The sequence below is a fragment of the Orcinus orca genome, chromosome 12, assembly GCF_937001465.1.
Source record: "Orcinus orca chromosome 12, mOrcOrc1.1, whole genome shotgun sequence".
Lineage (NCBI taxonomy): Eukaryota > Metazoa > Chordata > Mammalia > Artiodactyla > Delphinidae > Orcinus > Orcinus orca.
In genome coordinates this window covers 7,057,362-7,084,453 of record NC_064570.1, presented here as the reverse complement: position 1 = coordinate 7,084,453, position 27,092 = coordinate 7,057,362, and the positions used below count along the sequence as shown (strand labels likewise).

The 27,092-nt window shown below is 52.2% G+C and overlaps 1 protein-coding gene across 19 annotated transcripts in view; it reads right to left on the bottom strand.

The window, feature by feature from the left end:
* The window catches only part of LOC101286051 (1-acyl-sn-glycerol-3-phosphate acyltransferase delta), a 1,414,616-nt gene that overhangs the window by 4,268 nt on the left and 1,383,256 nt on the right, over positions 1–27,092 (bottom strand). For 8 of the 19 annotated variants that reach the window (XM_033403916.2, XM_033403917.2, XM_049695225.1 and 5 more), the window contains 6 exons: positions 17,167–17,328; positions 16,543–16,696; positions 13,455–13,557; positions 12,628–12,703; positions 9,721–9,919; positions 7,216–7,480 (listed from right to left, as the gene is read on the bottom strand). In XM_033403916.2, coding sequence (XP_033259807.1) covers positions 7,386–7,480; positions 9,721–9,919; positions 12,628–12,703; positions 13,455–13,557; positions 16,543–16,696; positions 17,167–17,328 — 789 coding nt within the window. In that variant the 3' untranslated portion in view covers positions 7,216–7,385. Of the gene's footprint in view, positions 1–7,215; positions 7,481–9,720; positions 9,920–12,565; positions 12,704–13,454; positions 13,558–16,542; positions 16,697–17,166; positions 17,329–27,092 lie in introns of those variants that run through there. The other 11 variants (XR_004476314.2, XM_033403921.2, XR_004476317.2 and 8 more) reach the window with 11 other exon arrangements.

Genomic DNA, 27,092 nt, shown 5'->3' with positions numbered 1-27,092 from the left:
TGTTTTGTAGACTCCATAGAATTCTCTACATATAAGATCATATCATCCAAGAATAAAGACAGTGTTTCTTCTTTCTTTACAATCTGGATGCCTTATATATTTTTTCTTGAATAATTGTACTGGCTAGATCCTCTGTCCAGTACAATGTTGAACAGCACTGGTGAGAACATTCTTGTCATGATTTTGACCTTAGGTGGCAACATTCATTCTTTTAATTTATGGTGGTAGTTGTGGGGTTTTGGTAAATGCCCTTTATCAGGTTGAAGATGTATCCTTCTTTTCCTGGTTTACTGAGAGTTTTTTTTTTTTTTTTAATTTATTACTATTTTTTAAAATATCAAGGGTTTTTTTGTTTTGTTTATTTATTTATTTATGGCTGCGTTGGGTCTTCGTTTCTGTGCGAGGCCTTTCTCTAGTTGTGGCAAGCGTGGTCCACTCTTCATCGCGGTGCGAGGGCCTCTCACTATCGCGACCTCTCTTGCTGCGGAGCACAGGCTCCAGACGCGCAGGCTCAGTAATTGTGGCTCACGGGCCCAGTCGCTCCGCGGCATGTGGGATCCTCCCAGACCAGGGCTCGAACCCGTGTCCCGTGCATCGGCAGGCAGACTCTCAACCACTGCGCCACCAGGGAAGCCCTACTGAGAGTTTTTATCATGACTAGATGTTTGATTTTGTCAAATGTTCTTTCTGATCTGTTGAGATGATCAGATGATTTTTGTGCTTTATTAATATGGTGTACTACATCAGTTGATTTTTGGATATTAAGCCAACCTTGCATTCCTGGGATGCATCCTAGTTGATCATTCTTTATAATCCCGTCTTTGTATTGCTATTGCAATTTGTAATGTTTTGTTGAGGACTTTTGCCTCTGTATTACATGAGGGATATTGCTGTGTAGTTTTCATTTCTTATGATTGTCTGGCTCTGGTATCAGGATAATGCTGGCCTCATACAATGAGTCGGGATGTTTTCCTCTTAGAGATTGTGAAGAACTGGTATTATTTACCATACTTCTTTAAATGTTTGGTAGAATTCACTAGTGAAACCAACTGTGCCTGGGTTTCTTTGTGGGAATTAATTAATAATTCAGTAATACTTTTAAGTTCTGTAAGGTTGGTAGTGATGTCTACTTCTTTAGTCCTGATTTTAGTATTTTGTGTTTTCTTACTCAGATCTTTTCAGAGAATCAATTCTTGTTTCATTAATATCCTTTATTGTTTTTCTGGGTTCCATTTCATTTTTTTCCCTCACACTGATCTTTATTATTTCCTTCTTTCTGCATGCTTTGGGTTTAATTTGCCTTTTGTTTCGTTTTGTTTTGTTTTTAAGATAGAAGATGGTGAAGGTAAAAATTATTGTAAGAATAATCCACAAGACCATTTCCTTTTATATATATAGTTTACAAATAGAGCATATATCTTGAACATATTGTAAGGATAGTTTAAAAAATGTAATGTAAAAGCAGGGGGTAGATTTTCTTTTTTCTTCTAAAATAGCAGCCTCAACTACTGACATTATATTCTCTAGAGTGAGGTCAGCAAACCTTTTCTGTAAAGGGCCAGAGACTGAATATTCTTGGCTTTGCAGGCTATAGGATCTTGGTTGCAACTACTCAACCCTGCTGATGTAGCATAAGAGCAGCCATAGCAACACGTATATGACTAGATGTGGCTGTGTTCCAATAAAACTTTATTTACAAAACAAGCAGCAAGTGGGTCTTAGTTTGCTTAATGCTGCTCTAGATCACTAAGCAAAATTAAGAAACATCATTTTCCTAGGCCAGTAGAACTTATACAAAAGAGTATAAGCTTTCAAAGGCCATGTGTAATGCTACCTTATTCATATGTCTATATACTGCCCTGAAAAGGTGAATTATTCACTCATCAGGTCAGAACTGAGGCCGGGTGGCTGTGCGCTAACAGGGCTGGCTCCCGTGGGCTTGTACACAGGTGCTGAAGGCAGCTCCAGGAGGAGTCTGAGCTGTGGCTGCCCAACAGTGCACGTCTGCCTACACAAGGGCAGCTCTGGCCCTTGAAGCATATGCCTTTTCCCCTAGTAAGTGGAGGATCGCATATTTTTCCAAAATCAGTGAGCTTGTTCCTACCAGCGTGTTGAAGCAGGTAACTCCCTTATTAGCTGCAGTGTCTAAAGTCACTGCCTTGCAAATCACTCATTTAATGGCATGATAGAAACTTCTGTGCTGCTTGGAATTTTTCACCCTCCCTGTAGCCCAACAGCCTGTTAAATTCCCAGCCTCATCCTGATTTAACATCAAAAGGGTCACCAATCTTCTACTCTGGCATGGGTCCTCTAGTCACATGCTCCAGCAGCCTGCCATTTCATCACATCACTTTTTTTCTTCTTGAGTCAACTATTATAAATTCTAGAGGCACGGCTCTTTCCCTATATTAGGTGATTTTTTTCTTATCCATTTAAATCATTCCTGTTTGAGAGTGACTTCTTCCTAACACATGTGCAGCTTTAGTGGTTTCCTACCCGCCTTCCAAAGGAAATTATTATTATTCAGCAACCCTAACTTTTTGTTCATACTGCTTACCTCCTTAAAATTCAAAAGAACATAGTTGCCAGAAATTTCAAAACTCTTTAGTCACTCCAGCATGTGAAACAAGACTGTATAAAAAAAATATTAAAGGTAAAAATTGTATGAATCTCACTCAGTGAAGAGCTTCACCAGTACAGACCCAGGAGATATTTTCTAGCTACTGCGAAGATCTAAGTAAGGGCTTACTGTCGTTTTTTTAATCAGTTCATAACCTTAATATTCAAATAGGACAAGGCTGCAGGGGCTGAGGAATGCCTGCTTTGGAACTGCTTATCCTTCACTGGAGAAACGCGGTGCTTTCGTCACTGACAGCTGAAGTTCAGAGGGTTGACCAGTTTTACTTTGGCCTAATTGTGCTTGAGAAAGATTTTTATTTTTACTTTAGGAAAGGGAGTCAAAAGAAGACAATTGAAAGTCGATTCTTAAAGCCTCTGAACCAGTGTCCCTTCATGGCTGCTCACTGTGACCCTGTGTGAGGGGCCCAGGAGCCCGCCCTGCCCCCGCGGAGGTGACATACATTAGCTATTGAGGTGAAGTTCTGATATTCTGCTCTTTCTGACCAAAATAATGGTCATTTCCAACAGCTGAATGTCATAACCAGATACCAGTTGGTGGCAAATGCTGTGAATGGTCTCAAATGTCACAGATCAAGAGAAACAGGAGTATGTGCTTAGTTGCCTCCCGTCAGGTGTCCGCCCGGTGCCTTGGATGCCAGTGTGGCAGGACAGGGAGCCTCGGGGCATCCGAAGTGCTTGGTTTTCATTTAAATTTATTGGAAGCTCTGGAAATACTCAAAGCCCATGCCAGGGATGCAGGAGTGTGAGATGCAGCCTCGGAGAGCTCGGGGCACCCGCTCGTTCATAGGTGCCAGGTCCGGCGCTGCGGCTCAGGTGACCCGGTGAGAGCCGAGGCCCTCAGCCTTCTGTAGGGGGTCGGGGTCGTTTCGGAGGGCAGAGGGACTGGCCCTGGGAAGACCGCTTGCTTGTTTGTTTGGAGGAAGACCGGCTGCCCAATCTGCAGCTCAGCCCCGTCCCACCCACCGTAGCAGGAAGGCAGGGCCAGCGCGTCAGTGAACACACGCGTCCAGCTTCTTTATTTTGTGCCCTGTAAACAGCGCGCTGGAACTGCACGGTTAAGGCGTTGGAAACGCTCTTGCTGAAGGAGGTGACACTGAACAGGACAACCTGAGTGACGTGTCACAGAGTAAACAGGAGGGTCACACTGGTGGGTGCCCTTCCGAGAAGCTCTAGGGCAGGAGGGGCGGTACGCGGCCAGCTGCAGGCACAGTCGGAGCCCATGCTGCTTCCGCGGCAGGAAAGAGTGGCACTGGCAGCCCTCCTGTGTCACCCGGCAGACTGGCGGTCGCCAGAGGGTTTGTTCTTCCCGCTCTAACCCGGCAGCCCTGAGCAAAGTCTGACTAGCGCTTTAGACAGTGCTGGATGAAACCTCTTGTTTTGAACAGGTCCCTCCACGAATGCCTTCCCGCTTCTGTCCATGTTTACAGGTAAGTTCTTAAAGCCTCTGAAAGCCTAATCTGTTTGGCTTGGGGACCAGCCAGGCCACTGTTCCACTCCACCAGGAGAGAAACCGGAAACCAGCGGGGTCTGGTGTGTGTCTGTCACATCAGCTATTTCTACGTTTTGGCTGCAGTTACTGGGTATTACGTCTAAATCACTGTCTTTCAGACCCACTCAGCATATATTAGAAAAACACATTCATCAGTAGCTACTTTTTTTTTTTTTTAACGAGGGTTTCTTTAGAGAACACAGCAGTCAGGAGATACTCCAGTACGACTGTGTGATCCTAGGAAAAAGGCAAACTGTGGTCTCTCTACAAAAGGTAAACAAGGCGGCCGACTAGCTCAGAACGTGCATCCGCTTTTCCTCCATGTCAGTCACAGAATCAGTCCACCTTCCTTAAACTCATCTCAGATGGTTGGTGTTTTCTAAATAAAGGAAGTCCCTTTATGGGCTTGGTTCCTAGAAGAAGTGCATTAAACTCCCTGCCTCAAAGCTGCAGGTCTCGGACATGGCCCTTAACACCTGGGAGGACCCTGCACTGATCTCCAGTCTGCAGGAAACTTTGCATCTTTCTCTTCCACATCGGGTTTCAGAGCAGCCTCTGAGCGGGGCTGACCTAAGCTGCCATGGGATGGAGATGTCAGACAGACAGGACGTGATGCTCGTAGTTCATCCCGCACTGCTCGGGGACAGAGAGCCGGCTTCACATCCACAGGTTTTTAATTCTTAGAAAAGTAAACACCCTGGGAACCAGCACCGTTCTCTGCTGAAGAGATTGTGGCATCGGCAAGACCTGGACAGGGTGAAGGGATTCGGGGAGGGGTGCTTGTCTCTGCCGTTACGGCAACAGGCAGGAGGAACACCATGTCCCTGTACCGCCAAACGCAATGTTTTTTCATGGAGGGAGCCGAACAACTGAAACGCCGTTAGGATCTCTCCCCAGCAGCCCACACGCTCTGGTTTCCTAAGGAGAATGTCTTGCCCGCCTTCCTCCAACCTGGACCCTCACGTCTGCACTGGTGAGCAGCTTTGCTTCTTATGTTTTGTGTTTGGTCCCAGAGCCAATTCGGGTTACATGTCTATGGGTCCCTTTTATGTTCCAGGAAGAAGGAGTGGGTGTATGTTATTAGAACTTAGATTACTGCTGTTGAATGGGAAGATGACACGGAGGAAAAGGACACATTTTTGGACACTCCAAGGTAATTTCTGAGCATTTTTGAGAAGTAGCAGCGTGGAGGCAACTTTCTAAGCTTTCCCCCTTACTTATGTAATGCTTTAGGAGTCTTAAAATGTGATCACATATACTGCTTCATTTCACCCTTGAGACAACCAAAGAGGTAGGTGTTATCACCCCCATTTTACAGTTGGGAAAACAGAGGTAAAATGGCTCGCACAAGGTCTTACAGGGACTTAGCTGCAGGGTTTCGTAAGGGTGAACCTTGTAGCTCAGAGCACGGCCAGCGCTTCTGACTGCTCTTCTCTGTCTTCTCCCACAGAGCTAGGAGACCCCAGGGTAGAACAACGGCCCAGGTGTGAGCCGACACGCGGGAACACGGTGTCGTGTTAAGCACCTGAGGTGCTTATCCCCAGGCTGCTGCCCACAGAGCTCTGCTCTTGAGGGGAGGCAGCGTTTGGAACTGGCACGTGGCCTTATGCACATGGCCTCATGCACGCGGCCTTAGGCAGGGCAGGAAAGGCCCCACCCTGCCCTCAGGGACTCCAGTAGGAGTCAACTCACCCCAGCCTCACGGACATTCTCTTCCCACAACTACGCCAGGAAGTTCCCCTTTTCACTTTTGCTGATTTGTATCAATGGTCCTGTAAGCAGAGAGCTTCTCTTAAACCCTCTCGTAACTTCACTTGTGCTTGCTAAGTGCTCAGTGACTAAGAGCAAACGTGGGACATGATTCGGAATAGAATAAGCCTTTAAATAGTATTTGGCCAACTTTTATATGGGACCGTTCATCCCTTCTTCCATAATCGCAGCAAAATAAGAGGTAAGTAAGTACCGCGTGGCACGGGGCAGTCCAGGGAGAAAGGCTGCTCCAGCTGGCGCACGTTCCCATCAGGCCCACCCAGCGCTGCGGCGGCTTGGCCCGAGACACGTGCTGTGTGGTGTCTACTCGTTCTTCTCCGGAAACGTTACTGCTTTTCTCTGTTCTTCTTCTGCATCTGGCGTCTGCTGACTGGCAGCAGTTTGCCGCAATCCTGCACGTGGACCATGACTCCAAAGACCGTCCTAGATGCCGAGGAGCAGGGCTGTTCCGCGTCATGGCAGTCTGGGCTTCCAGAAGGAAAGCAAAGGCCCGGGGGGACCACGTACCACAGTGTCTGCTCAGCCTGACCCTGCTCAGAGGAGCTCCTGGGCTCCGGCGTGGTCCTCTGTTAAAGTGAGCCTGCGTTTGTTTGGGGACCAATTTCTGCTTGCTACCGAGATGAGCAGAGGTTGTAAAGTCATCTCTCAAATCGCTGCAGAACGCCCAGGCTTTATTTTAATGTTCGGCTTCAAGACGAGGTTCTTCAGGAAGTTGGGCACATCTTCAGGACTTCGGCCGGAGACTCCACTGCAGGGAGACTGGGGAACCATCGCCGCCTCCCAGGGGCCCCGTCACCGTGTCCTGCGGACACGGCTCAGCTAGCCGCCTGGCTCCTGCCGTCTCCACGCAGACACTCGCAGGCTCCTGCGTTTGCAAACCCACCTCGTCTAGCCACCCCGGCCCGCGGGCCCTCTCCCCCACCCCCAGACCCCTCCTGTGAGCACCCTCCAGAGCACTGTGGTCCAGACTCCAAAACGCAAGGCAGGGGCTGAATGGAAGGAGGGAGCGGGCTGTGTGAACACACCACACAGGAGCCAAGCACTTTAATTTTCTTTTTTTTGGAGGCATAATTTAGTCATCTTCCCTAAAGTGACTTGCACTCTGTCTGTGGCAATCCAGGGTTACAGAAAACTCAGCACCAAAGGATGGAAGGGAACTCCCCGAGTGTTCCCCATTTCTGCCCTCCCCCTGCACCTCAAGTACCCTCCGAATGAGCACACCCACCCGCACCTCATTCTCGCTCACACGTGTTCTTTTCCATCACACATACACACGCTCACACAGACTCACACGGAAAGAAAGAACCGAAGCCCACTGAAGCACGGGGGGAAGGATTTAAGCACATTTCCTCCCCATCTGGCGCTGAGACCCTGCCCCTGCCTCCCCAGCAGGGGCTCACCCAGCTTCATCACTGGGTCCCTCCAAGGACGATGGCAGCATCCACCAGTCCTCCAAGGTCCCCTGTGGACGGTGGTGCGTCCTGGGTCAGTCGCCGTGTTTCTGCTTGCTGTCCATGTTGCCGTAGGCGGAGCCCTTGTCGATTTCCGTGACACCAATCATCCATCGGACCCCCACGGAAGCTGCGGAAACAGGAGGGCGGGTGAGGAGAGGCCCGCGGGGGCCCTGGCGTGACCTGCCCGACGGGGACCCCGGCGTGACCTGCCCGACGGGACCCAAAGAAGGGAGCTGTGTAAATCTCAGGCATCAGCTGAGAGCTGGCGGAAACAGGAGGGCAGGTGACGAGAAGCCCGCAGGGGCCCCGGCGTGACCTGCCCGACGGGAACCAAAGAAGCCCGCGGGGACCTGGGTGTGACCTGCCCGACGGGAACCAAAGAAGCCCGCGGGGACCCGGGTGTGACCTGCCCGACGGGAACCAAAGAAGCCCGCGGGGATCCCGGTGTGATCTGCCCGACGGGAACCAAGAAGCCCGCGGGGGCCCCGGTGTGACCTGCCCGACAGGAACCAAGAAGCCCGCGGGGACTCGGTGTGACCTGCCCGACGGGAACCAAAGAAGGGAGCTGTGTAAAGCTCAGGCATCAGCTGAGAGCCGGCTGACTTGGGTGCACGTCGTAATCCCTGCCTCAGTTACCCTTGAGCATGGGTGCCGGGCTCTAACTGGACTAGGGGACATTAGAACAGAGCAAGGCTGTTCCCGTGGCACGTTTTAATCCTTCGGCACTGGAGGTGAACAGAACGTGGTGAGCCGTACCCCGCTGTGCCCAGGGGCTTGCAGAATTCCTCTGCTTCCCGTGCCGATCCCTAAGGCAAAGAGGACTCTTTGGTGAACGCAGTGCAGTAACTTACGAGCACCCTTCAGCAAGGCTTAATGAAGGACATACCAGGCCCTGGACAGTGCAGCAGCTCAAATTCCCGTTTAGCGCCCAGCATGTCTCAGCACTGCTTCTGGTGCAAGTTTTAGAGCAGCAGACAAGCAAAGTCCCTGCCTGCCTTTTCTCCGACAGCAGGATTTAGCCCAAACAGAGAAAGTGTAGGACGCACACCAGAGCCCGTTTAACCACTAGGAGGCTGGAAAACACGGTCTAGAGCGCAGAAGCTGCAGTTTAAGCGCTCCCTCTGGAGACGACAGACACGGTGAGCTCCTTGGGCGCAGGGCCCACGTCTGTCTCAGTCACCTTGGTGTGCCGAGCACCGAACACGGGACCTGGCAACAGTCTGTTTACAGTACGCATGTAAACGTGGATAGATGGGGAGCGGCTGAAACTGAACTGTCAGACCAGGGAGCCGACCGGGATGGAGCGTCCGCCCAGCGTATGGGGCTCATGGAGCCCAGGGGTCAGTTACAGTGGGCTGCTTCCAGCCTGGGGCCAACTCCAAACAGGCTGGGACACGAGCCCCTGCCCCAGCATTAGAACTTTGTGCAGTGGGGTTGATGACGCTGTGGAGAGTGAACCTCGGACTCCAGTGCAGAAAGGCTTCGTGAGAGGACCAAGACACAGAGTAATTCCGGGCAAAGCGTAGCAAGGCTCGGGCTCACGGGTGATGAGGCCTTGGGGAGATAGCAGTCACTTCCTCCAAAGCTGGAGATGCCCCATGTCTCCCAGGGAGAGTGCTGGGCCTCTGCTCACCACACACCCGGGCAGCCCTCCCCAGCCATCATCTGCAAGGAGCCCCAGCTTGCTCCAGAGGGCGTGGTCTGCATCTTTGCCTTCCTGCTACTGCATGCAGAAAGGCTGGGTCCAACCCTCCATCCCCATCCCACTGGGGGCCTGGCAACCACAGCTCCCCTGGACACCCGGCCAGCCAAGCTGCACACTGGCCGTGTACAGTGGTAACTGGCTGCCCCACTTCAAAAACAAGTGGCAGTGCCCAGGGAAGCTTGGGGCTATGGAGAAACGTCAGTCGTTTGAAACCACATATGGGTCAAATAAAGCCCGTAGGGATGAGTGAAAAGACTGAGTTACCCAACTCCACTCAGTGCAGGTGGCAACCGAGGAGACGCACCCACACTTACTTCCCCAAAAAGGCCTGGACCCACTTTGAATAGCAAAGAGCCTTTGTTGGTTCCTGCTAGGACCCAGGAAATAGTTCTCTTGCTGATGAGCAGAGCCCGGGGAGGACGGAGCTCGTCCCTGGTCCCTGGCGGGGCTTGCAGGCGCAAGGGGTGCGTGCGCACGGGGAGGGGGTGCCCGGGCGGAAGCCCTCCAGGCTGGGGTTTCTGGGCCCGGCTCGAGCTTCTGCCTGTCCACCTGTGGGATCTGCAGCCGGGCCTTGTCCTCACAGACAGCACGGTGCCCCCCTCCTCCCTGCCCCTCCCGCGATGCTTCCCCCGCTGCCCAGGCCCCGCTGGCCCCGTACTCACCCACGAAGAAGACGAGGACGAAGCTGGCCAACGTCAGGGAGGAGCCGCTGCGGACCATGTTGACGAGGAAGCGGAAGAACGGGTAGAGCAGCAGCGAGGCCCAGAACAGCCAGTTGACGAGCGTCCAGGGCCGCCGCGGGGGCACCATGGGCGTCCCGGGGAAGGTGCCCGTGCGGGAGTACTCCTCCTGGAGGGCGTCCTGTGGGCAGAGGGCCGCCTGACCTCCCGCCGCCCGCCCCTGGGCCCCCCACCCCTTCCCCGCGATGAGGCCGGGCGGCCCGCTGGGCCAGAACCTCCTGAACCCAGTGAACGGCCAAGGGGTGGGTGAGGGGGTCTCCCAGCTCGACTCAAATACCCCAACATCCTCCCAGGGCCGACAGCGCGCTCGCTGAACAAAGAGCATCTGCGGCCCGGCTTGGCTGGCTGACCCCGTCGTGGCCCAGTTCTGCAGGGAGTTAGTTGAGTTTTCTGGAAAACAAGCGTCCATACACCCAAACCTTATACCTTAAGTGCTTAATTTTCCCTTTAACAACTTGAGATAGAGATGTCTAAAGTACTTGTCTTACTTGTCTTCTTTCCCAATCAGGATGTACTAAATGATGCGAATTTCTGACCACTCAAGGTCATGATTAAAATGAGTCCTCAAAGGGCCGCTTTGGAAGGAGAGCCCCTGGCCCTTCCTGGGCACTTCAGGGGCTCTGCCCTGCAGCCCCTTCCCGGCTGCCCCTCCAGCCTGGCGGGTCTCAGGGAAATCACACGATCAAGCAATTGTTGGACAAGGTATCACGTGCGGGGGGCTCCCAGCCTTAAGAGGTGAGGGAGACACAGCCGGTCGGCCAAACAGAGGACTTCCCAGGAAGTGACAGTGACGTCTGGATGCCCAGAGAGATGGCAGCTAACCTGCCAAGGCCTCCCATTCCGCCTCCTGGCCAGAACTTGGGTGACTTTTCTTATCCCAGCAGGGCCATCAGGAGCCTGGTAACTAGGTAACTGGGGTGCGGTGGACTGGTTATTTGCACCTGCCTCCCTGAATTCCCACACTGAAATCTTAACCCCTGAAGATGGTGGTATTAGGAGGAGGTGCTTTTGGGGGGTGATTAGGTCATGAGGGTGGAGCCCCCATGAATGGGATTAGTGCCCTTATAAAAGGGACCTCAGAGAGCTCTCTCAGCCCTCCCACCATGAGGACACAGCAACATGGTAGGCTGGGACCAGAATCTGACTGACCATGCTGGCACCCTCATCTCTGACTCCCGATTATCCAACCTCCAGAAATGTCAGCAGTAAGTTTCTGTGGTTTATAAGCCACCATGCCTGTGGGTGGCACTTTGTTACAGAAGCCTGACTGGACTAAAACACCTTAAAAAAAACACCAGCTTTACTGGGGTGTCATTTACATACCATGAAATTCACCCATTTAAAAAATGGGCAAGTTTTCTTGAATTCTTTTCCTTAATAGTCTTGATAGTGCTTTTCTATTGTAACGTTACAATGGGGAACTGAGGATGCTTTTTCTGTCTCGTTTCCAGTGAGACATTCGCTAAGCCAAGATCTTTTATCTGTAACCTTCTAACAAGAGGGAAAAGTACTCCCTTTTCTAGGAGTCAGCAGGACTCTGAACTTTGTATTCACTCCAGAGTTTTCTTTTTCTCTGGTTTCATTAGAAAACTAAACCTCACCCAAGACCCCCACTGCTCTCCAGTGACGTGGTGGCCACTGTGACTCCTGCCAGCCTCGCGGGCTCCGTCCGTGTGACTTTGTGACTTTGCCGGGTGGGACACAGACGCCTGGCTCAGGGCCAGACGTCAGCTCCAGCAGCAGAATGTTTACGGCCTCTCTGGGCTGTGTTATTTCTTCTTTTGTAATAAAGTCCGCCTGTCAGGGAGGGGGACTTCGTTAGTGATGCCTCCATTTTTTGGTCTCCACATGTTACCATCCTGTGGCATGTTATATATTGGAACTGGGAACTATATTTCCTAGAAAGAAACAGCACCCCAAAAGTCTACAGGAGCAGGAGAACCTGCTGACAGAGGACAAGTGCCCTGAGTCCACACTGTGTGCAGCTGCCACCCATGCACTGGACAGGAGGGCACAGAGGCCGAGCGACCCACGCACAGCTGGACCGACTGGGCTTTCCCAGCGTTCAGCTCAGCAAAACAAAATTTCTCTTATGACCCTGGGTAGAAAGGGAGGAAAAGGAGAGGAAAACGAAAGGGGGGACAGAGAGAAAGGGCTGGCGCCTCCTTGTGTCAACAAATCCAGGCAGGGGGAGCTTTCTGGGAACCCTCCCAGGCATCAGCCAGGGCTCAGGCCTGGGAGCGTGTTGTTTGAAGAGGACCGTGCCTTGGGGCCAAGCCCACCACCCTTCCAAGGCGTGTAAGTGTTACACTTTTCCCTCAGTGTAAGCGGAAAACCCACCGCCAGCTTGAAAACCTCTTAATTCCGACTCCTGAAGGAGTCAAACGCGGCCCAGGTGGACCCTTGTGGGCCTTCGTCCTGCTCACGCTGGTGATGTTTTAGAGACCAGACAGGCAGCCACACTGTGGACCCAGAGCCGTCACTGCCAAAGAGAGTACCCACACCCCCCAAGAATATTTTGCCTTCAGCGGCGGGAAAATGGACAAAGGGCTCTTGGGGCCATAACTCCCTCTTTTGTCCACTACACCCATGAAATAGTCTTCCATTCTTTCTGTGAAGGCCCCTTTAAAAACATTTTGCGACCTTTTTCTTCCCCTGTCGCCAAGTAGAGCGTCGGCCCTGGGGTCATTAACGAACGTCCAGGGCGTGAGGTCTTGCCCGGTGGGAGAGGCTCACGCTCCACCATCAACTCCCGGAGGTCCCAAAGCACCACAGCTGCCGCTTGAAAAGGACCCTTAGATGGTGCAGAGCCCACCCCGTAGCACCGACCTTCTCCTGGTAGAGCTTGTGCAGCCAGGCCGCGCACCTGTCCTCATCTTCTGGGACTTCTCCTAAAGGGATCCGCCTGCCAAGCAGAGAGCAGCTAGCAAGGAGGCGGCCCATGCCGGGTGCCCCAAACACAGGTTCAAACTAACAATGCTTGCCATCCTTCGGCTTCTGTTTAGGTAGTAGTCTAGGTAATGTGGAAGTGAGAGGGTAATTCAGTTGACTGAAAAGGGGGAAATCCACATCCATATGGGGGGAAATACAGGCCCAAATGCAGTCACGGCCCACGAGGGAATGGCCCAGAGCCTGATTCAATGACTCAGACAAAGACCTGTCAAGGAGGACACCTGCCTCTGTGTGCTCCCTAGCTTGGAATATAACACACACGTGAGATGCTGCTGAAATGTTCTCCATTTGCTTCGAGGCCTCTTTGTAAATTACAGATGCTCTTATCTGTGTCTGTTTCTATGGAGTAGACACGTCCTCCAAGAAAGGGGGTCAATAAAATAAACTCTCACACTCAGTCTCAAAAATGGCTGTAAAATAATTTTCATTTGTCGGACCTGAGCTCTTTGATGAGAACGAGTTGGTGAGAGAGAGTCACGAAGTGTCTGGGAAGACAAGAGGCTTCACCTCCTTATTTACATCAGTGCACGCGTCTCTATTAATATAACCGTGACTGTGAACACATTCCATTTAGTACAGACTGCAGACAAGAAATTATTAATATGTTCACACATTCCCCTGGAGGAAGGTCTGCGGGTCATTGGTGATTTATCTATTTTGGGATGGGCGCCCTATTTTCTGGAAAGGAAACGAAGCCAGCTTACCTAACGTATAAATCTGCGTGATATTTCTTTCCATTTAGGACTCCCAGCAGTGTTGGATTTTCATTATTTCTGAAATTGAGTGTACAGTCATATACAGCTGAAACTATAAAAAAATAAAACAAATACAAAGCAGTATATAGCGTGTGAACCCAATTTCACTTTGTAGATACACATATCGGAAAAACAATAATTGAGTTGCTAGCCGATTATCTTGCAATGAAGGGACTACTAATTTCTTCTTCATGCTTTTCTATACTGTCCAAATGTTCTACGTTGAGTACGTACCACGTTCCATCATCAGAAAAGCACACAGCTTAGTAACAGAATACAGTTACTACTGAGGTCAGATGGCCCATCTAGATAATGTATTACAACAGATATCAACATTTAAACAAATACCAATAGCAAGGTAAATCAATCCAAAGAATACTATCTAAGGAGGTTTCTGAGTTACGGCAGCATAACCATTCTATGTGCATTTTTCCCCTAGAAAAATAAGGTAGCTATAAAACTAGAATAAGATACTGGAAACTTCCTAAGGGACTGAAACCTGGTTTAGTCAGTTGACACGTAGCTGAGAAACAAACAAGCGTGTGCGATTTTTAACCAGTCTGCCAGCTGGTGAGTTAACCTGTCAGCATATTGAAAGTTATGTCAACATTCACTGCCGCAGCCCTGCGGCCTGGCCCAGGCTCCATGAATGCTTCTTGGATGGCAGGATGGCAGGAGGACAGCATGTGTGAAGGAACAGTGAGGGAAGAGCAGGGTAGAAATATGCAGTGGAAACAGAGGGCCCCTCCCGCAGAGTCAGTAAGGCAGGACTGGACGGTGGAAAGAACAGAAGTTTTGCGGTCAGTCTGGGTGCGAATCCCAGGGCCACCTTTTCCCAGATGCGGGACCTTCTCTTGAACAGCCCGCTCGGTCTCCCTGAGCCTAGTTCTCCCGGGGAATGGGACTCGGGATGCTGAATGTCAGCCCTTCCCAAAGGCCCCAGCACATCGTTTGTGCTCAGTAGACTTCACTGAGAGCTCTGCATACCTGCAATTACTACCAATCAAGTGAGCGGGGTGATGGGCGGGTAGAGTCGCTTGCTCTGGCTGGGAACGTGAACAACCAAGGTTCAAAACCACTGTCCATTTGCTTCTACCTGCCGCCTGCCCACCACGTGGGGTCCACCGGGGGTGCTCTGGCAGCTAGAGCACGTCTTAGCCAAAGGGAGAGGGTCCCTCTCGCTGACCTGAAGGAGTGCCGGCAGGTAGCTTCCCACCCCTCCACCGAAGCAATCGAGACCACTCCCCTGTCCTCCCCGCGGGGAGAGGTGTCCCCCTCCCTAGGAAGAGTGAGGCTGGAGGAGAATAACCTTCATGTTTAGTACATCGTCCAGCCATTTTAAGCACAGAATTACGTAGAGTGAAAGGCCTCAGGCTGCATGGGGTGTGGCTGCAGAGCCCCAGGGTGTGAGAGCCCATGTCCGTCAATGGGTCTCACACCTTCCTTCTTCAGCCTGCCCTTACACAGCGGCCTGATGCTTCCAACACAGCTGGTGTTACTTCGATTAATCAAGGACGGGGCTTCCCCAGAGAACAGCCTAAATTTGCACAGTTCTCTCCTTTTCCAGAGAAGAAGCCCCAAGGTCTTGAAGTGATAGAACGGGGCCCGGCACTAGATCCATCTGCCTGCAAAGCCCAGCAGAAGGACGGGTACGCCCCTGCCAGCCCCTGCCAGCCCCGCCAGCCAGGCCGCCCTGGGTGTGACCCCAGCCTGCTGTGCAATAGTAGAGTCACTTGGGATAAGTTCCTCACCCTTCAGCCCCAACTTCCTCATCTGTAAATTGGAAGTCAAAAAAGTTTCCTTCACTGCATCTGGCGGGCACGTGCTGCGGCCACGCTATGCGTGAGGTGCTTGTGCTGCCTGGCGTATTAGAATCGCCCTATCATCATCATCATCACCATCATCATCATCATCATCATCGTCATCATCGTCATCATCGTCACTATTCGCGGGGGTGGGACAGCCTGCAGAGCTGGGCAGTCTTTGCCCCTTCGGCCTGTAGGCAAAGCTCAGGCAGGGGGAAGAATCTGCGGGAGGGACCCAGAGCCGCCTGGAGCAGTCGGGGACCTTCAGGGTCCCCACGTGTTAAAGTCAGACTCGGTGCCGCCTTCGCTCCGTCCACAGGAGCCGGGTGGCTGGTCTGCGCGATCACAAAGACAAAGCTCCTGGTGGGGCCGCCGCCCCCTGGTATGGGGTCGGCACCGGAAACGCCGCACGGTCCACACGCACCGACCCCAATCCCCGGTGCAAGCCGGGGAGGAGCTGGGGGTCTCGGCCTCACGGGGCAGAGAGGACCGGGGACCGGGGCCGCGGAGACCGCGTTGGGCGCCCGCCGGCTCTCCCCGCAGAATGCTCGGCCTCGGGGCCTCCGCGGGCGCAGAGCCGGCGCCAGGGACACGGGGAGGTCCCCCAGCTCCGCCCTCCCGCCTCCTGGGAGACGAGGGACAGGGCAGCGGGGCTTCCGGCACCCGCAGGGCAGGAAAGGGTAAAGCACCTGTTTCCAAACTAAAGGGACCAGAATTCAACAGGAGACAAAGAGACTGCGGCAGGCTGGTCTTGTTGCTACTTGCTTCTCGTCCTTACCTACAGTAATTTAGGGCTCCGGACTCAAGGCCAGCCCGACAGACGGCAAGGTCACAGAGGTCATCGCCTGGAGGCAGCTGATGCCAAAGACGCGCAAGAAATGCCAAATAAAGCAAAACCGCAACAAAAACCTGGGCTGACCGGGCGTGGGCCCCAGGCACGCAGCACCGCCCGCCGCCTGCAGTACCTACGCCGAGCAGCAGAGGGCAGTGTTGGCCTAGCGTGCGTGTGCCTACACGTGTGGGCGTGGTGCGTGTGCGCCCTTGTGCAGGCAGTGGCCACTCCGCCAACGCTGGGTGCCCGGACCCAGGTTACGCAGGGGCGATGTGCCAGCCTCCGTCCCTGGCTCCTCTCCGTCGTAGGGGCGGGGGTGGGGGCACAGGGAGGAAGCTACTCCTATGGGTGCCACGGCCCCCTTCCCTCGCTGCACGGGGCCCCGCAGGGTCGTCCTTACCTACATTTCTCAAACTCCTCACGGTGATGGCGAAGCCCTTGGTGCGAGGCAGCAGGTGGTGCTTGAGGCTGGGCAGCCCCTTGGCCTGGGCCACCTGCATGCTTATCTGGTGCTTCTTCTCCGTGAACCGCGTGCCCTCGCAGTGAATCAGGAACTGGAAGGGACAGGGTGGCCGTCACACACGTCCCCGAGGCCACTTCCACACCCCATGGTCACTCAGACAGCTGAGGTCACACACACAGTCCTGAGGTCACACACACTCCTGAGGTCACATAGACAGCTCCCAGGTCACACACACAGCCCAGGGGTCTCACGAGGTCCCGGGGTCCCACGCACCATCCCCCGTCAAACGCCGCACACGGTCCCACAGGAGCCTTAGGAAGTGGCCCGAGCAGGGATGGCCTGGCAGCTGTGCCTGCTCTCCCCTCAGGCAGGACCTCCAGCCCCTGGTCTAACTGTGTTCAAGGGACTGTGAGCTTCAGAGAGAAGGTCTACATTTGTGGAGGCTCAGGACGCAGAGGCGTGAGCGAGTGTGAGTGTGTGACCGGGGAACCCCGAGTTCATATGCGACGGGGCACCCCGAGTGTGAGTGTGACGGGGCGCCCGAGGGCTGGGGGCACGTACAAAGTACTTCTCGGGGTAGTCCCGCAGGTGCAGCAGGCTCTCAGAGACGGTCTTGCGGTCCTGCTCCCACTTGCGCGTGCAGAAGACCATCTCCGTGAAGTACCACATCCAGCCGATTATGGGGACGTAGGCCAGCTCCTTCTTGGCCAGGACCTTGGAGCCCTGAAACAGAGGGGTCCCGGGGCGTCCATGAATTACCACATCCAGCCGATTATGGGGACGTAGGACAGCTCCTTCTTGGCCAGGACCTTGGAGCCCTGAAACAGAGGGGGCCCGGGGCGTCCGTGAAAGGGGGCGTGGGGTCCTCCCCGACGGCCGCCGGAGATCTCTAGGAGGAGTGAACGTGCACTCTAGGCACGGGGACAGTTCCCGAGCATGCAGAGGCGGGGAGCCTCCGACACCGGTCAGTTGGAGGTCAAGGTCGTGCAAACCCTGCCCCAGGGGGCAGGGGGCAAAGGGGCCTGGCTCTCCGAGGGGAGGGCTGGCAGCGGAGCAGTCGGGAACCTCTGGGGGCCATGGGATGCTGCATCACCCTCCACCAGCTCACACAGGTAGGTGCCCACCCCGGAGTGCTCGCTAAGCCCACCACGCAGACCTCACCCGGTCCGCAGCAACCCTGCCGGCTCTGCGGGTAGGCGGACCCTACCCTCCTTACAAGCCAGGAAACGTGGCCCAGCGGGTTCTCCGGGTTCGACAGCTGGGAAATGGTGGTGCCGAGAGGCGAACCGGGATCAGCAGAGGTGCTGGGAGAGCCCCACCCGTCTGCTGGCCAGGGCAGCCCCAAGGCTGCAGGTGCTGCAGGCCCCGAACGGGGAGTGGGGGTGGGGGGAACGACAAGCAGGGATCCAGTGGGGCGAGGGAGCAGGGGAGACACAAGAACCAGCTTTTGATCTAGTGGATTGGGTTCTATATTTTTCGCCCCTAATTTTGGAATTGGCCAAGAGGCTCCTAGAAATAGCCGTCATCCATCAATGGCACAGATGATGGAGGCGGTGATGTGGACAAGTGGCAGCCTCAGCTGTGCTCCTGGCGGCAGCTGTCTGGCCACGCCCCTGAGCCCACGAGGCCTGGGAGCAAGAGCCGTACTTCAGCATTGCCCTGTCTCTTTTCCCTGTCACTCCCACAAGAACTACTAAGCTCAGCAGACGGGCAACAGGCCATATCCCCCAACCCACCCACGCAGGCCACGGAAAGGTGCGAACAGCCACTTCTTCCCTTGACCTTAAAAAATCCACAAGCATCTTCCCCATTGGGAGAAGGAAAAGCACAGATACCTTTCAGGAGTAGCGTCTCCACGTTTTGGCGGGTTTTGGTTTTGTTTTTCCCACACACCAATTTCCAACATGCAAATTCCTTCAGACAGAACCAAGCCTGGGGAATTCCCTGCTGGTCCATTAGTGAGGACTCCGAGCTTCCACTGCAGGGGACACAGGTTCGATCCCCGGTCAGGGAACCAAGATCCTGCTTGCCGTGCAGCGTGGCCAAAAAAACCCCAACAAACGAACAAAAAAAACCCAAACGAAAAACAAAAGAAAAGAAATAAAAGAACCAAAGCCATAAAATCCGACGACCTGCCCCAGAGGGCCCAGAGGCAGGTCCCCAAAGATCAGGGTGCTCTCCAAGTGAGGGGTGTGGGCCCACGTGTGCCCGGCACAGGCTACACTTTCGACGCATCACCACTCCCCCACTGGAGCCATCTAAAGGCCACGCGCTGAGTCCACGGGTGGGTTTCAGGCTGTGGGAGGCCTCCTGGCCCTCTCCTCAGCCGTTCCCTCTTGTCAGCTGGGATGTTTTCATGGTCCCTGCTCCCTGCCCTTCAGTCACCTCCCTGATCACAGCCTTGAGGATGAAAACAAAACAAAAACTCTTCACCAAAGAACTAAACTTACTTTCTCAGCAGGTTAGGATTATTTTAAAAATTACCTACTCCTGAACTCTTTCCAAAATTAATCTGTGGCCATTTGAAGGAGCTATGAATGGTGATCTATTGTATAGCCAAGAGAAGGATAATATACTCCAAAGTAGCAGCTGCTGGGTCTGGAAGGTGAATGGTCCAATGCAGTCAGTCACGGCTGTCTGCTGGGGAAAAGTCCTCTCAGGGGTGCTTCCTATTAATGGATCCATCCCACAAGACCCAAGTGGGTCTTAGTGGTTGGCCCCTGATGACCTGCTGCTAAAAGGAAATGGCGACTTTGACACTGATGTGGGATGTACACGTAAACCAAAAGACGTGACCCCAACAGTCTGTGTGTCATCCCTGTCATACTGTGTCACAGCACTGAAAACCATCTAAATGTCCCATAGTGGAAGAGTTCTGTGAACTACCACAACATTGCAAATTAACTATACTTCAATTTTTAAAAATTAAATTAAAAAAAAGAGTTCTATGAATTATGTCATATACGATATCATACAAACGTAGCCGGCGGGCCGAATCTGCTCTGCCACCTGTTTTTATAAATAAAGTTTTACTGGGACACAGCCGCTCTCTTTTACATACACGTTGCCTACTGCTAGTAGGCTGCTAGTAGCATGGCTGCTTCCATGCTCCAGCAGTTGAGTTGAAAAGTCGTGACAGAGGCTATATGGTCCACGAAGCCTAAAATATTCACTATTTGCACAATTACACACAAACTTTGTCAACCCCTTGATTTTCAGCCACTAAAATTTGTTTTCTATGAATATTTAATGGCTGGGGAAATGCTTTATGTTAAGACTAAATTTTTTTTTTAATCTGTAATCAAAGCTGAGTTTATAGTATGACTAACTATATGGAAAATGGTAAAACGGCGAAAAATAACAGTAGCTATAGCTGGATGGTGAGATTAGAAGTGCTTCTTTAATTTTGTTAGATTTTCCTGTTGTTGTTTTTTTTTTCCTACTAAATATATAAAATACCTGAATGGGGTATCTTAAGTGGAACCTTGAAAACAGGTAAGACTTCAATAACAAACAGGCTATGGCACCCACACTCTAACACGCTGAACGTTTCAGAAAACTATTTTGCTGGTGTCCCTCTAACAATGCCCTTTTTAAGAAGTGGTTGACATCAGCACATTTTCAACCATTTGCTTCTGGAACATGAGTCCCTGGATCAAAAACAGCCTATCTGTTTTCAATGAGGAAAAGGAACAGAAGAGCCATTTCTGTTTTTATGTTGAATTAATCCATCTTTCAACCTTCAAATTCTGGATGTTATGATTAGGCCTAGGCCTTGCTGTTGATTATGTTTACATGGTGAGCCTCAACTTTTCTGTCTGTATTCTTATGAGCAAAGTAATACTTAGCTGAAAGTGTTGCTGTAAAGATCTAGGAACACATGGAAACATATACCAAAGCTCCTAGCTGAGAACAGGACACACAGGTGTTCAATAATGTGTAGCTATTATTATTACCACAAAGTAGCCACAGCAGCTGAATGTCCCTTCTAATTCAACCCATTTCCTAAGCCAGCTTTAGAATGTAGTAATAACAATAGTTACACGTAGTAAAGCACTCCGTGGTAGGCACTGGGCTGGGAGATTTACAGGAGTTAACTCATTTATGACCAAAAACTAGAAACGTACTATTCAAATATGCATACAGTCCTCCAGGAAACTTAATATACCAACAATGCCATGACTCCCCCAGGTCAAGCAAAGGTCCCTGTGTGTGGCTGGTAGTAGTGCCTTTAAGAGAGAACGTACAAGAAAATATACCAGTTTCATTGATCCTAGATTAATTTTGAAGGTAGATCTGAGGGGATTTACTGATGAGTTAGATTTATCAATAGAGCCATCTAGGCACAAGCATATCTAAAAAACAAAAAATGTTCCCAGGCAGCACAGAGCAATCCACAACTACAGGGGCCGAAATGTACCCCTGGCCACTTTCTAGCTGCTGTAGGGAGTCATCATCATCCTATCACATCCTATGGTGAAAAGTTTATGAAACTTTCTAGCCTGTGTGTGTGAGAGAGAGAGAGACTGAGAATTGTCTTACCACAGCTGCCTAAGCAATCTAATTAAGCAGCCCATAACCATTTTCAGGACCACCCAGTTGCTCAGGGAAGCAGCCACCCCCAGGAGTCCCAAATTCAGCACCTCCAGCCAACTGGTCGACCCCTGGGCAGAGACCACAAGGTGCTACAAAAGCCTGTTCTAAGGATGCAGTAAGATCTGCTGCATTCCAACCTGAGATTAGCTGGCTCTCGCCTCACTTCTCTCCGCTCTACAGCCTCTGTGGTTAAAAAATGAGCAGAGGGGCTTCCCTGGTGGCGCAGTGGTTGAGAGTCCGCCTGTCGATGCAGGGGACGCGGGTTCGTGCCCCGGTCCGGGAAGATCCCACATGCCGCGGAGCAGCTGGGCCCGTGAGCCATGGCCGCTGAGCCTGCGCGTCCGGAGCCTGTGCTCCGCAACGGGAGAGGCCACAACAGTGAAAGGCCCACGTACCGCAAAAAAAAAAAAAAAAAGGTGCAGAGTCAGAACTTCCTAGTTAAGGTTTTTCTCCGACACGGCCATATGCCAACTGATAAGATGAAAATGTTAAGTGTTGATGCTGGGTTTGTAGGATATTGGGAACAGTAGGGCATCCTCTGCAGTCACCTTTCCATAATGTCCCCTCCTCCTCCAACCACTCTGCAGGGACCAGCAGAGAACACGAGTAGGGACTGAGACTAGTCAGCAAGATGGTACCTGGTCAAGGGGTTGTTTGCATAAATATCTCTTCCTGGCTTCCCTCCTGAAGGTCCACCATCACGGTTACCAGTTGGGTTCACCCAAGGTCACTTATTTCCACTAAATATATAAAATACCTGAATGGGGTATCTTAAGTGGAACTTTGAAAACAGGTAAGACTTCAATAATAAACAGGCTACGGCACCCACACTTCAACACTCTGAACTTTCTCTTGCCTGTGAGCTAAAAACAGTCGCAAATGTTTAAGATTAGTGGAGACCAGCCAAGCTGTGTAGGCCCATCACCATAGAGGACCAGCAAGTCAACCGACAGCTCAGCCACTATCACGAGGTGTGATATGTGAACCTGAACCTCAAAGCCACTCTGCTCGTGCAGCAGGTATTTGCCAAAAACCTCCTTGGTGCTGGGAACACAAAGATGGCTAGGACTGTCCATGGCCTTCAGGTGTCCAAAGTATAGTGGGAAGAGAGAAACAGAAATCTAGCAATTGGGCTTCCCTGGTGGCGCAGGGGTTAAGAATCTGCCTGCCAATGCAGGGGTCACGGGTTCGATCCCCGGTCCGGGAAGATCTCACATGCTGTGGAGCAACTAAGCCCGTGCACCACAACTACTGAGCCTGCACTCTAGAGCCCGCGAGCCACAATTACTGAGCCCGCGTGCCACAACTACTGAAGCCCATGCACCTAGAGCCCATGCTCCCCAACAAGAGAGGCCACTGCAATGAGAAGCCCGCACACCGCAACAAAGAGTAGCCCCCGCTCACCGCAACTAGGGAGAAGCCCACGCGCAGCAACGAAGACCCAACGTAGCCAAAAATAAATAAATAAATAAATTTTTAAAAAGAAAAAGAAATCTGGCAATTTCAGTGTTATTTCTGCCACTAAATTCTGCAGGTAAGTTGTTGGACAGATATGTTTCCCAGCAAAAGAAATGGATGCAGGAAAAGATGAGATTAGAATATGTCTCTGAGATATAAGTCCCTGGCCATAGTAAAACACAGAGGAAAAGACTGGAGCTCAAAATAATAAACCAGAGGGGTGTGTGTGTGTGTGTGTGTGAGAGAGAGAGAAAGAGGGAAAGAGGAAAGGTGAGAGACTCAACCTGTGCCAACTAGGGTACCGCATGTGACCTAACTCACATACACTGCATTTCTTTCTCTTGCTTTCTCCCTTCTCTGATGCTAAGGAGAAAATGCTGGGGACCTTATTGCACCAGAAAAATCTCAAGAGAGTCCGAAAGAAAAATGAACACTGTCCCAGAATTAGTCACAGTCACAAGGAAAAGGCAGAAAACAAACACGGAGCAAAAGCAGTGTGAGAATTCATCTGCTGGAAACAGACCATCAAACATGTCAAAGTCCAGCAAAATGCTTGCAGCTCTTTGGATCTCGATAACGTCTCCCCCGGACCCCAGCTTACGGGCTTCCAAGCCCCAAACCGCTCTTGGTTTGACCAGAGTGCAGACGTGGAGTGAAAAAGAAGGGCATCTGGGGACAAACGAGGCAGCTCTTAGGTTCAGAGTAAGTCACAGCTGACTGTGGTCTGTGGGATCAGGGCTCCGGAGGAATTCCTGGCAGGATGCTCTGCCCCGCTTCCTGGGCACGGATCTTGTGGTGCTGCCTGGCCTCTGATCTGATTGGTCAGCCTGAGTCCATCCTGGGTGGGCCTGGGCCGGGGCAGACAGGGAGACAGAGCCTTCCAGGGAGGGGGCAGAAGATCACGGAGTCGCTTCCCTGTGCTCAGTACCTCTAGCCAGGGGGTGTTTGAGGAACAGTCAACGGAAGCTCAGGAACATGGGGGCACGGGGCCCCCTGGGCAGGTGGCAGACGGGTGCAACAGAGGCAGCAGTGGACGGGGCGATGGGTGCACAGTCGGCTCCCAGAGCAAACGTCACAGGCCTTTGCCAAGTTGCAGGAAGAGGAGGGAGGACGCCCAGCGGCACCACTGCTGTAAGCCAGCCTGGATTTACCGCCGGTCGGTGTGATCCGACTTCGGCTTGTTAAAGGCAAGCCAGAGGATCTTGTGCAATAAAAGGAAGACTTGGCGCATCTAACTCGGGACCACGCTCTTAAAAATAAAGTGCACGCTACCACTTCCAGGAATACACTCGGTTATGAGCTCAAGATGCATCTGTACTTCCAGAGACTCCTTTCCGTGGCCAACGCTTCTCCCAGCTCCCGGGATTGTAAGGGCTTTCACGTCATCTCCATTCTCTCAGGATTCTTACCTGTGTCACATGCCAGAGCCTGCCTGGCCCAACTGGTGAACACACAGAGGCAAACGGCGGCCCCCCTGCTTCCTCCCCGAGCTGGCGGCGCCTGGCAGCAACGCCGACAGAGCTGCGGATTAACCGTTAACCGATTAACCGGGGTGGGAGTGGGAGGTGTAGGAGTCCCCTGCAGACCCCCCTGAGGATGCCGGAATCCAACTTAACGGGGCTGACGAAACCATGGCTGCAGGTGTAGCCACTGGTAAGGAAAACAACACTTCTCCACTAGAAACTTCTCTAGAAACTTCTAATCTCTCTGTAGCCAAAGAGAGAGCCTGACAGGCACCTATGAAGAAGCCGGGATGAAGGTAAACAAATGCCACGATACCTCGCAGTTCGTAAAAGTGATGGGGGATTTCAGCCGCACGGGATCCAGTGGCAGAACCGCTGGTCAAATGGCATTTTGAGAACATTCCATCTCTCTTCCACCCTCTACACTTTATCCTACTTTTCATGAGAAAACACTGAATGAAGGGAAACGAATTAGGGTGGAAGGAGCTAACAGTTAGGGCACGCCTACTTTGTGCTAGGCGATTGATGAGGTATTTTACTTATATTCACGAAACCCTTAAACAGCACAAAATGGGAACGGTTAACTGAGGCTCAGAAAAGTCAGATAACCTCCCCACAGTCCCAGAGCTGGTAAACGCAGGAGCCAGGGTACAAGTCACACGTGTGGGTCTCGAAACCACTGGGGAGTTTTGCCTACACATCTGTCTTTCCCCTGCTACCCTCAGAGGGAAACAGAAAGATCTGTTCTGGAGACCTGAGCACACATTCATCTTTCAGGGCATCCACTTTATTGGGTAGTTTTACACGTTTGAAAATAAAACACAGGAAACCTACAATTTGGGAGAACGTGATCATTGATGGGAGGTTTATAGGAAATAACATTCGTGCAGCCTTTGTAAACAAGTCTGCATCGACATTCCTTTCAGAAATCTGTAGTTAGAAAACTGGTCCTTGTATAATCAAACTTTAAGAAATGCTGGTTTTTAGATATGTGTGACCTTGCACAGAAAGAACCCCATTGCCTGTTCATAACCAGAAGCAGCCTGGCGAAATCAAACCGAACATTGACAGGTTTGGGTTCAGTTCTTGATTTCCTTGGGTTTCGTGACACCTTCTTTCTGATTCGGGTTAATAAGTCCAAAAGCACCCCACGGTGACCTTGAGGTGGCAGCCAGCGAACGAGGCAGTGGGAGGGCTGAAATGTACGCTTGGCAGATGGAGAAGGACTGGTCAGCAGAGCCCAGGACCACGGCAGCTGGCCACATCCTCGCTGGGTGGCCACATCACTTATGATCTCCCTCCAGGCACCCCTGTCCCTCGCCTCATAATTCTCCCTTTACCTACACCTCTCTCTCATCCCCTCCTAAAACCACCCCCGTTCTTCAAGGCCTCAGCCCTGTGTCAACGCCTTCTGGGAAATTTCTGCATCGCTGGGTGCAGCAGTCAGTGTGCTAACAGCACTGAAACGTCATTCTCCAGTTGTTGAAATACTGAAGTCCTTCCCCACAGGCTGGTATAAACAGAGCTGCCCCAGACACCAAAACTCGCCCCCCCGTACTCTGCCTTGACCACGGTGGCCCCAGCTCCTAGCCGGGACCTCTGGGCCCTCCCCAGCAGGCAAAGGACCCCCAGGAAGCTGCCGTATGGCTGAGTGGTCTGTGGACACACACAGGGTGCCCCCAATGGACACGTGCCCCACCTCCCATTATTGTTCAAGCCCTGTGTTGTGTGACCGGCTTATATGCCCCTTCGTTGCCTTTCTCTATATGTTAGAAAGTCACTGAGAGCAACGGCTGAACCTTTCAGTCTGTTCTTGTATCTCCACAGCACCCAGAGCGGTGTCTTCCACAGAAAATACATCCAACACGCTTGCTGGGTAAGTATTTTGAAGATGCATCAGCTGCCCTCGTCATCAACCGAGGCCTCGTGCCCAGAAGGCACTAGGGAGGTTCGTGAGCGCCCTCTGCTTAGGAATCAGAATTCTATTCTCTGCACCTCGATGTACGCAGACATGCGACAGGAATTTGATCTAGTTTCAGGCGGAGCTGTGATGGATCCCCTAAATAATTGTCAACTAAATGGAAACGTGAGGTGTGAGGCTAAACGTCATGCTGTGGGTGGCAGGCAGCCTCCACGCTGGCCCCAGCGGTCCTCTCCTCTTGGTACCTCCCTGCTTCCTGGAGTACGGGGTGGGCTCCTCAACTCATCTCCAACAAATGGAATACAGCAGAAGTTTCAGGTGCAACAAGGCCGTGGCTTCTGCTTCAGGTGCTCTTTTCTCCCACTCACTCTTGCATCGCTCCCCGTGGGGACCAGCTGACACCCAAGCAGAGGCCCAGGCGTGAGAATCAGGCTGGCAACAGACAGGGGTGAGCCTGGAGGCAGATCACTGCGCGGCCAGCCTTCAGATGAGGCCACCATCCAGCCTCCGAGGGACCCCTGCCAGGAGCCCCGCGGAGCTGAGCTTTGATCTCAGACCACACAACCGGTGATAACTCGAGTTTGTTTTGAGCCACTACGTTTGGGGCTTGTCACCTGCTGTAGATAACTAACACATAGGGCTTCTTTAAAGACCCGAAGAGAACATCCCAGTTGGCCTCCGGGGTAACTGCCAGGCCACACGTACCCAGCAGATAAAAATGGACAAGAACAGCTGCTGCTACGGAGCGCTTACCAGGCCCTGACACTGCTCAAAGACCCAACAAACGTGATCTCAGGTAACCTTTCGGGGCCACTGTGAAGGAGGACATGCGTATTTTACTGGGGCAGAGAGAAAAGTAAACAGACTCGAAGCTTCGGAAGCCGTGACCCTTTGCATTGCACGCCTTGGCCTGTCCACTGGTCACACTCACCCCAAGGAGGAATGAGTCAGTGAACCCCTTAAAGACCATAACCAGAGCCTTTGGTGCCCGGCCCATGCCAGGCAAGGCCAGCTCCGAGGGAACCAGAGCCTGGGGGACAGGCCACCAG